Source organism: Sciurus carolinensis, chromosome 4 (genome assembly GCF_902686445.1).
Source record: "Sciurus carolinensis chromosome 4, mSciCar1.2, whole genome shotgun sequence".
NCBI lineage: Eukaryota > Metazoa > Chordata > Mammalia > Rodentia > Sciuridae > Sciurus > Sciurus carolinensis.
In genome coordinates, this window is record NC_062216.1 from 114,254,251 (window position 1) to 114,264,483 (window position 10,233).

Consider the following 10,233-nt stretch of genomic DNA (forward strand, 5'->3'; position numbering starts at 1 on the left):
TCGGCCTGTCAAGCTCAGCCAATGAGAGGCGGCGTTAAATCAAGTCCTGTCAGCGCTTGGCCAATGAAAGGCCCTGGGCTGACCATAAATCTGCCTGTAAGAGACAGCAAAAGAGAGAGAGTGTGCGCTCGAGCAAGAGCCGCGAGGGCGGGGGCGGGAGGCGCGGGCGGGGGCGGCGCGAGCTGGGAGCCGAGGCGAAAGCCAGCAGAGAGCGTGCCTGCAGCCTGCGGGAGGGACGGGCAGATGGGGCGAGACAAAGAGAAGCCGCGAGAGAGCGTCAGAGTCAGCTGTAGAGCTGGGCTCGGGCGGGAGACTGGCAGAGATAAAGAGACAGAGACAGACACCCTCACATTCAGGAGCACGCAGGGCCCCCAGACGCGTACACTTGTCCCGAGACACGCGTGAACGACGCACCACGGGGGACCTGGTGCAGGGACACGCGCCAAGCACACCCGCAGGGGAGACAGCGCTTAAAGAAAGTCTTGCTTTTCTTCTGTTTCTTTCCCCTTATTCAGTCGTCACTCGGCCAGGGGTGGGTGTGAAGGGCCGCGGAGGGTGAGAAAGGAGAGGTTTGCCTTCTTGCTAATACCTGCCCTCTGTGGTCTCGGACTCAAGGTTTCCTTCATTTTTTACCCCTAAAAAAGTCACCTGAATTATTTTTTTTCCAGCGACTGCTAATTGGGAAGTCCTTCCAGTCGTCTAACCTCAGTCCCTATTGCTGTTCCTCTTTACTTTGAGGAAGCTTTTGAATTGCCTTCAAGGAATATGAAAAACAAATCCTTTTACAACCCTTCAGAGAGTCATCAACTTTCAGAATCTTAGAAGGTCGGAGTAGGAAAGACTTTCAGGCATCTTCTGGTCACTCGATCCTAGTTTTAGCAAGGCAGCTGTTCTGTAGTGGTTAGTCATGTGTGCTGGTAACATGACTGCCCTCAAATCATGGTCAGATCACTTACTGGCCCTTTGACCTTGCACAAAATTAACCTATTTGTGTTTCGGTTTTCTCATTTGTAAGACAGATGAGATAATAATAAATATTTCACAGGAATTTTGTGAGGATTACATGAAACAATTTATTTGCAGGATTTAGAATTGCAGTAGGTTCGTCGAAGAGCCTCCTCCTCCTTGTATGGATCCTGAGACCCGAGGCCCAGCGTGGCCGGAGATCTGCTCAGGGTCTTGGAGTAATCCGCAGAGAGCCTGGACTAGAACGCTCCTCCCCGCGCTCCCAAGCTGATGTTCTTCGTTGTTGCCGCGGTTCAGCTTCGGCTGCCTCGGTAGCTTCAACCTGACTGTTGAGGAGCTCTGTGGAAGGAGGACAGCACATAGAAATGCAGATTCCAGACTAGGAGGCCGGACTCCTGGGCCCTGGAAGCGTGGGGCACGTGAGGGTTTCCGTCTGTCCACCTGGACTGGGGTTCTCCGTGCCCCCGACTGAATCTCCCCAGACTTCACTTGTTCTCTTGGCCCATGGGTTTGACAGTAGGGGCGGGAAGGGGACAACTGTCAGCCCCAGCATTGGTGCCAGCCTGACTCACAGTCCACCACAGTCCACCACAGTGCCCACCCTGCTCGCCCATGCTGCCCATCAGACATAATGAGTGGCTCCTGAAAAAAATTAAAAGTTCTCATTCTTTTCTTTCCCTCCTAAGTTTTTTTTTTTTTTTTTTTTTAGGGAAAGGGCGGGCGCGGATCCTGGGTGTCCACCCCTGGCCTGTGTCTCTGGCTTGAGGTCCTGCTGGCATTTTTTTTCTGTCCACAATCAAGAAGCCAGAAAAGAAAACACAGAGAACCAGCGTCACCTGGTGGCCACAGGTGCTTTCCTGCTGTGCGTAAGGGTGCCCACAGTGACAGGACGTAGGTCGTTCTGGAGGAAAGGGATGCTATGGTGTCCCCCCTATGCTGGCCCCTGAGCCTTCTTGGTCTCTGCTCTGTTTCAGAAGCCAGGATAGCGGGGCAGATGGCCTGAGACAGGGTGAATTAGCCACAAAGAGGGAGACTCTGCTAGGGCAGCTGGAAGTCTGTTTTGGCCTCAGCTGAGCTCAGCTGCATTTCCCCAGAGCAAGGACTCCTCACCAGTGCCTCTTCCCTTTGCACTGGGCAAGGGCTGGGTGACTGGGTTCACTGGAGTCGGTGTTAAAGCCGGATCACCAAACTTTTTTGAGCCGAATAACCCTGTTTGTGGAGATGGGGGATACTGGCAGTAGTCCTTAGGGGCAGAGGTCATTTCTGGGAAGTTAAGCAAAAGGACAAGCTAATCCTTTTTTTAAAAAATTTAACCTTTCATTTTATGTATTTATTTTTATGAAATAAAATAAATCAAGCCCACTGCCTCACAGGTGCTAGGCAAGCCCTCTACCACTGAGCCCCAGCCCCAGCCCCTCAAGCTAATCCTTCAAAACCACCTCACGTGTTTTATAACTGGCCAACCCCTCAGCTGAAGGGTCTGTCCCTGGCCAGGTGCTTTCTACCCTTGCTCTGACATAGGTCCCAAAATTCTTACTTATTAGGTTCCAGCTCCAACCCTGGCCTATCTCCTTTTTCCCCAGAGACTATAGCTGAGCGTTAAAAGCATGTAATTTAGCCAAGCATGGTGGTGCACGCCTGTCACCCTGCCAATATGGGAGACGAGGCAGGAAGATCCCAAGTCCGAGGCCAACCTCAGCAACTGAGCGTGACCCTGTCTCAAGATAAAACATAAAAGGGGTAGTTCGGTGGTAGATCGCCTCTGGATTGAATCCCCAGTACCACGAAAGAAAACAAAACATGTAATTCATCTGTTAATAATGAATAGTGCTCCTTGGGCAGCCTGGGGCCAAATCATTGATCAAGAGATGGAGAAATGTGGTTTGGGGGATAGAGAGGTTGTCTGTGAAATGCCCACAGGTCTGACTGTCACTTGTCTCATTTCGGCTGGCCACTTAGGTTCTAGAGGAGACAGTTTGGGATTCTGGTTGCTGGAGACCCATTTCTAATGGAGCCGACGGAAACTTTGGGGTCCTCGTTTTAAGAGGGAGCCATATGCTTGGCGGAACTGGCGGTTCATGGCTGCATAGAGCACTGGGTTGATGCAGCCATTGAGCCAGGTGAGGTTGGCAGCCAGCATGTGGACCACCCGGGGAGCCCGGACCCTGGCATCCAGGATGTTGAGCAGCAAGAAAGGGATGTAGCTCAGGGCAAAGCAGAGGAAAACGGCAAAACACATCCGGGTCACCTTCCCATACTCTGATGGAGAGTCCTGAGCTCTTGGGTCTCCTTTAGCTGGCTTGGCCTTGCAAGAAACTTCTGGAGGGTTTTTCTCTGCCAAATGCTTAGCTACCTTGCTGTTGTCCTGGTCCCCCACTTCCAATGAGCCCCCTTCCAGGGTCTGGGTAGTGGCAGCACTGACTGGCTCAGATGAGATCCCCTCACTGAACTCTCTTGATGCCAGCCCGCTGTCGGGCTCCTGGAAGCGACCAGGAGTGGCTTCGCTGGTCCCTGCCACGTGGGTGCCTCGGATGCTCTCCTGCTGCAGCTTATACCGGGTGAGCGCCTGGGCTGCACGCTTCACCTGGCGGTGGATGAGGCAGTAGAAGATGCCCACGCTGCTGAGCCCCAGCACAAAGTAGATGCCCATGAGGATGGTGGTGTAAGGCCGGCCTCGGATGCGGTCAAAGCTGCAGGTACAGACGACAGGTACCAGGACGTACACGGGCCAGAGGGGCGCAAAGCTGGCCACACCCACGATCCAGGTGCCCACCAGGGCCAGCACGATCCCCTTGGTGCTGAAAACTTGGGGAAAGAACTTAGGGTGGGCAATCAGGAGGTAGCGTCCCAGTGCAATGAGGCAGAGGGTGAGGATGGAGACAGAGTTGGAAGTAAAAAGGAGGAGTCCAAAAATCCTACAGAAGGTGACGCCGCTGCGCCAGCGCAGATGGAGGTAGGTGTCCACAGAGAAGGGCTGGAGGAGGGTGCAGTAGAGCAGGTCTGCCAGGGTGAGGTTGGCGATGAGCAGGTTGAAGCGGGTCCAGAGTTTGGGCTGGATGGCCAAGGCCAGCAGGGTGAGCACATTGCCCACAGTGCCGGTCACAGTCACCACCACCCCCCAGCTAACTGCAATGTATCGATAGCCCAGCACGGACTCATGGTAGCAGGAGAAGTTGGCCTCAGAGGAGTTCCACATGATGGAGGCTGAAGCAGAAGGGAGTGGAAGGAGAAACCAGAGTCAGAAGCTGGCTTTCTACTTAGATCCCTCTTTCTCTCTTTTTTAGTACCAGGGATGGAACCCAAGGGTGCTTAGCCACTGAGCCACATCCCCAACATCCCCAGCCCCGCTCCTTTTTTGGGGGGTACTGGGGATTGTACTCAGGGGCACTCGATGACTGAACCACGTCCCCAGCCCCATCTTGTATTTTAGAGATGGGGTCTCACTGAATTGCTTAGCACCTCACCATTGCTGAGGCTGGCTTTGAACTCGTGATCATCCTGTCTCAGCCTGTGGAGCTGCTGGGATTACAGACATGGGCACCACACTCGGCTTTGACTTCGGTCTCTTGAACAGCTCTGGGCCCCTGGCCACTGGGTCTGCTCCTGGAGCTGAATTTAATTCACCAGCCTCCAAACCATTTTCATACCTCTTCATCTCAGGGTCCCCCACTCTCTCCTTAGTCTTAGTCCTTCCCCATTCTCAAAGATTTTCCCAGATTCTTATGAAAAATATCCCTTGTTGGACTGGGGACATAGCTCAGTTGGTAGAGTGCTTGCCTTGCAAGCACTAAGGCCCTGGGTTCAATCCCCAGCACCGCAAAAAAAAAAAAAAAAAAAAAAAAAAAAATCCCTTGTCTAACTGTCTCAGGTCTTTGTCTGCCCCCACATCCATCCAGAAGCTCTCGGTAAACCCAGCACCCTCCACCTCCCTAATTCCTCCCCCTTCACAAAGACCATGAGTCCCCTCTTTGTACTTAGGATGCTGCTAGTTTCCTCTGCTCCTCTGTCACACATGCATACAGGTCTCGGTTTTTTCTATTGTTACCACCTGAGATATGAGACCAACAAAGTAAATGTACGCCCCCCAAAAGTGCTCACCTGAGTCTCCCAGTCTTTGATTCTCTCTCCAGTGGAAGAAGTTCGACTCACCCCAAAAGCAGGGTGAAGTCAGGTAGCTTGCTCTCCTGCCTCCTGTTATACCAGACTTAAAGAATGAGAAACTCCCCAGTTACTCAACTTCAGCCACTTCCTTCCCCACCTCCGGTTCGTCCTACTCATTTTGCTTTAGTCAGTGAAATTTGGACTTCTCTGTTGAAATTCCCCATCTAGGTACTCCAGAGTTGTTCATTCTTTCCTTTCTCCTTCCTTAGATGTGGACTGCTTCCTTCCCCTCTTCGCCTGGTAGGATACTTTGAAGTATGGACATGGAGGCGGCATTGGGTCATCTGGGCCACTCCAAAATGAGGTCAGTTTCCAGGAGCAGTTCTAGGTCCCCCAGAAGCTTTGGGCTTGTTTGGGGGTAGCACTGCTTTTCTTTTCTCCAGATTTGGAGGAGGTTCCGGTCAGAGGGTCCTGTGTGATACCCTAGCACATGTGGGAAATGGAGTTGGATAAAAAAAAAAAGATGGAAAACGAGGCATCCAGGACTGTGGCTTCATCTCCCCCAGGCTCCTGTTTTCATTCATCCATCCATTCATTCCACCTGTCTCTGTTGAGTGCCTACTGTTCGCCAGACTCTGAGCTGGACACTGGGGATATTAGAAGATCTGATCCAAGGCCTCAGGTGTATTCTAGCAGGGGAGAAAGATACGTAAATGTACAAAGGCTCAATTCAACCTCTGGTTAAAGCAGAGGTTGGTAAATTGTGGCCTCTGGACCAAATCTGAAATGCCATCTGTTTTTATTTGTTTGTTTTCTAGGCAGTCTTGCTAAGTTGTCCTGGACTCAAGTGATCCTCCTGCCTCAGCCTCCCATGAGTATTTGTTTTGGTACCCAGGATTGAACCCAGGGGTGCTTAACCACTGAGTCACATTCCAGTGGTTGTTATTTTTTTGTTTTGAGACAGGGTCTCCCTAAACTCTTAGGGCCTCACTGATTTGCTGAGGCTGTCTTTCCGCCTCACGAATGGCTGAGATGACAGGCATGCACCACCGTGCCCAGTGTGTGTGTTTGGTTTTCGTGGTACTGAGAACTGAATTCAGGAACCTTCTGCCTCTGAGCTACATCTCCAGCCTGTTTTATTTTTATATTTTGAGCCAGGGTCTCGATAAGTTGCCCCAGACTGACCTCAAACTCTCCTTTCTCCTCCCTCAGTCTCCCGTGTCACTGGGATTGCAGGGTGTGGCACCACTGCTGGCCTGCGCTGTTTTGAATTATGGACAGTGTTTTGGGTGATAGACAGAATAGTCTAGACAAAAGGAGTAGCATGCATGGAACAGAGTGTTAGGTAGAGGCCAACAAGGAGTGTGAGGGAGGGAACAACAGAGAAGAGCCTGGAGAGCTGAGGGGGTCAAGGAGGGCCTGCTTATCACGCTAAGGAGCCGGAGTTCTAGCAGAAGGCTTTAGAGAGATTTGCACTCAGATAGCTGTACAGAGTGAAGGGATGCAGGCCGAAAGTGAGAGAGACCAGTAAAGAGGCTCCAGCTCAGACTAGAGGTAGAAAGCGCTTGCTTTAGGACCAAGCCACCTGTGTAATTTCCCTACACTTAGAAGGACCTGGCAATACGGGGTGTGGTGGTGCACGCTTGTAATTCCAGTGACTTTGGAGGCTGAGGCGGGAGGTTCCTGAATTCAAAGCTAGCCTCAGTAATTTAGCAAGGCCATAAGCAACTCAGCAGACCCTGTTCTAAATAAAATACAAACAAGGACTGGGGATGTGGTTTAGTGGTTAAGCACCCCCGGGGTTCAATCCCCTGTACCAAAAAAGAGAGAGAGAGAGAGAGAAGGGTCTGGTGCTTGGTTTAATGCTCTTAGTCACCGTCTTGAAATTACTGATAACTTTTTGAGGAAGGGACCCTGCTTTTTTATTTTGCACTAAACCTCACAAATGATTATTTCTGGTTAGAGCAGTGGTGTGGGAATGGAGAACAACAGCAGGCTCCAGAGGTCACTAAGAAGTCAATAGGATTTATTTAGACAGAAGTGGTAGTGCACTCCTGTAATCCCAGCGACATGGGAGGCTGATGCAGGAGGAAAGAAAGTGTGAGACCAGCCTGGCCAGTTTAGCAAGACCCTGACTCAAAATAAAAATAAAAAGGGCTGGGAATATAGCTCAGTAGTGGAGCACCACTGGGTTTGATCCCTGGTATTATCAAAAATGAATAAATAAAAATAAATAGGCTCTGTGGCTCTTGTCTATAATCCCAGCAGCTCTGGAGGCTGAGAGAGGAGGATTACAAGTTCAAAGTCCCTCAGCAATTTACGGGGGACTCAAAGCAACTTAGTGAGACCCTTTCTCAAAATAAAAATTAGAAAGGGCTGGGGATATGGTTCAGTGGTTAAGTGCCCCTGGGTTCAAACCCCCAGTACCAAAAATAAAAACTTAAAAATTAAAAATATAAATAAATAGAACAAATAATAGAACTTATTTAGGGTGAGCCATGGGATGAAGAGGTTAGGGAGAGGGAGGAACTAGGATGAATCCCTGGTTTCTGGATGGATGCTGCTACTCTTAATCTGCAAAATGTGTGTGTGAGTGTGTGTGAGTGTGTGTGTGTGTGTGTGTGTGTGTGCGCACACACATGCACAAAACTCAGTGGTAGAGAACATGCTTAGCATGCCATGTGTGAGGTCCCAGTTTCCATCCCCAGCACCCCCCCCCCCCCAAAAAAAAGGATAGGGAATATAGGATGAAGAACAGGCATAACAAAAGGAGTAAATAATGAATTCAGTTGTTATTATTTTTTTTTTAATTCTCACTATCTGGACTAACTCACCTACCTTTGCTCTCATTATTTCTGGCTGACCCAAAGTTCTGGACACTGCTTTTTCTCAAATCTAATTTTTTTCTTGCCATCTGCAATTGGATTTATTCCCCTATCTTTTTTTGTTATTAAACTAGGGATTTAACAGAGGGGCCTTTTATCACTGAGCTACATCCCAAGTCCTTCTTATTTTTAAATTTTGAGACAGGGTCTTGCAAAGTTGCTTAGGGCCTCATGTTGAGGCTGGTTTTGAATTTTCTATCCTCCTGTCTCAGCCTCCCCAGACACTGTGGACCACAGTGCCCAGTTGCCCCACCTTTAATTAAACCCTGCCTGGATTCCACATGAGACCTTCTCCTAGTGGTTAAATCTTCATATCCCTTCACCGACCAATAGACCCCCAAACAAGTGGTGCTGCCACCACAGAACCAATAAGATCACTACTGTGACCTTTGAATGCTCAATAATAAACTGAAAAATGGTCCTGTTTGCAGTGTACAGTGGCACAAACCCATAATCCCAGCTATTTAGGAGGCTGAGGCTGAGGCAAGAGGATCACAAGTTTGAGACCAGCCTGGGCAACTTAGCAAGGCTCTAAACAATGCCTCAAAACAAACAAAGGCTGGGATGTGGCTCAGTGATAGAGCCCATCTGGGTTCAATCCCCAGCATAGAAAGAAAGGAAAAAAGAAGAAAGAAACCACAGAACAAGTTAACAAACAAACAAACAAACAAACAAACAAAAAATTAACATTGGTAAAGAGGACACAGAAAGAAGAAAGCTAAAATATATCACCCTCAAGAAACCAGAGGGACTGGGGTTGTGGCTCAGTGGTAGAGCGCTTGCCTGGCATGTGTGAGGAATTGGGTTTGATTCTCAGCACTGTCTATAAGTAAAAGAATAAAAATAAAAGTGTATCAACATCTAAAAAAATATTAAAAAAAAAAAAAAAAAGAAACCAGAAAATACTCAGATGGTATCTTCTCCCTCTCACCCTCCCCAAAGTAGAGAATGATTATCAATGGCAAATGGCAGTTACAGCAAAGCAGCACGGAGAGCCAGTTCCACACTCAGGAGAGAACCCTGTACTTATTCCTTGTGGTTTCTGGTGCTCTGCGTGTTCAGAGAAAGGTCTCTAGTAATGAATTATAGAAATAAAAGTTTAGTCTTAATGATGAATTCAATTTTAAACCAGCAGGTTTGAGGTGCCTGGGTGAGGGGTGCCAGTATCCAGCTTCTCCAACCCGAGTTTCTTCTAGACCCTCTCTAAGGGACTCTCATTGTTCTGGATCTCCACTCTGCCTTTTTTTTTTTTTTTTTTTTTTTTTAATTTTATTTTTTAATTTTTTTTTTAAACTACATTGACTTGATAACAAAACAAAACAAAAAACTCCTGTTGGTTTCCATTTCTGAACCCACAGTGAACTTGCACCCACAATTTCACAAACCCGGGGCCCCTATTCCCCTCTCCTTCCTCTTTGTCATCATATCACCTTCCCTCCTTCTGTCTTCTGCAAGACTAGCAGGTGGGTAGAGGAGGGGAAGTAAGAAGAGAAGACCATAGTCAGGAGGGCCCCTCCAGATGCTGGGTTTTGTTCTGGGCCTTTTGGTTTGACTTTCCTGCCACCTAGGATGGCTAGACAGAGAGGTCCACAGGGTTACTGGCTGTTCTTGGGAGTTTGTAGTGGAACTGAATTCTGGGGTTAAGGAGCAGACCCTTTCCTTCATAAACCACGTGAAAGGTGACCAACTGCTTCCCTGTTTCAGACCATGTAGCTGGTGGGACAAGAAAGGAGTCTAGTATATCTGCAAATGGCAATCCCAGTGTGTTATACTCTTGACATACACGAACTCTCAATGAACTGTTGAGAGATTCGAGACGGTTCATTTAGCAGATGGGGAAACTGAGGTCCAGAGTGGATAAGACTGGCCTGAGGTCACTGTACAGGACCAAGCAAAGGCTAGTGCTCAATCTGTACACCTCATCCCCAATTCTTTCCGTGCCCTGTCTTGCTGGCATGGTTTTCCCACCAGAGATAGAAAAGCCTGAATTTTTTCCTTTGTCTGAGACTGGGTCTAGACCCATCTCCCTGGAATCGCGACTTAGCCTGGAGAACACTCCTTTTCTCTGTCGTTGGCGCCGCCTGGTGGACTTGTGGCGAATTCTAAACAGCTGCACTGCAATCCCAGACCTGGACTAAAAGGATTCCTCTAGACCAAGTTTACATGAGCTGGGAGGTATGGGAACCTCCGCTAGCTTTGCACAAGTCTCCTACCTTGCCTCCTCCCACCCGCGTTTTCCTGTCCCCCCCCCCCTCCTCCTGGCCCCCTTTCGGTGTGTCGG

At 49.2% G+C, this 10,233-nt stretch overlaps 1 protein-coding gene and 1 non-coding gene across 3 annotated transcripts; both read right to left on the reverse strand.

The window, feature by feature from the left end:
• Positions 1–1,060: 1,060 nt before the first annotated feature.
• Positions 1,061–5,157, reverse strand: Gpr84 (G protein-coupled receptor 84). Of its 2 annotated transcripts, XM_047550284.1 has the most exons (3): positions 5,065–5,157; positions 3,320–4,170; positions 1,061–1,305 (listed from the first exon to the last, which is right to left on the reverse strand). In XM_047550284.1, the coding sequence occupies exons 2-3, from the start codon at positions 4,160–4,162 to the stop codon at positions 1,087–1,089; spliced, it is 1,062 nt and encodes a 353-aa protein (XP_047406240.1). In that variant the 5' UTR covers positions 4,163–4,170; positions 5,065–5,157; the 3' UTR covers positions 1,061–1,086. The 2 variants fall into 2 exon arrangements, with proteins under 2 accessions (XP_047406240.1, XP_047406239.1); XM_047550283.1 differs by having other exon boundaries at positions 1,162–4,170.
• Positions 5,158–8,856: 3,699 nt separating this feature from the next.
• On the reverse strand, positions 8,857–9,059 carry LOC124984139 (small nucleolar RNA U3). Its single transcript, XR_007108598.1, has one exon. It is a non-coding gene; the product is annotated as a small nucleolar RNA U3 (small nucleolar RNA).
• Between the last annotated feature and the right edge of the window lie 1,174 nt (positions 9,060–10,233).

What these genes read in the sequence shown, in the direction of transcription:
- Gpr84 (XM_047550283.1), bottom strand. Translation starts at nt 4,162, where the DNA reads ATGTGGAACTCCTCTGAGGCCAACTTCTCCTGCTACCATGAGTCCGTG.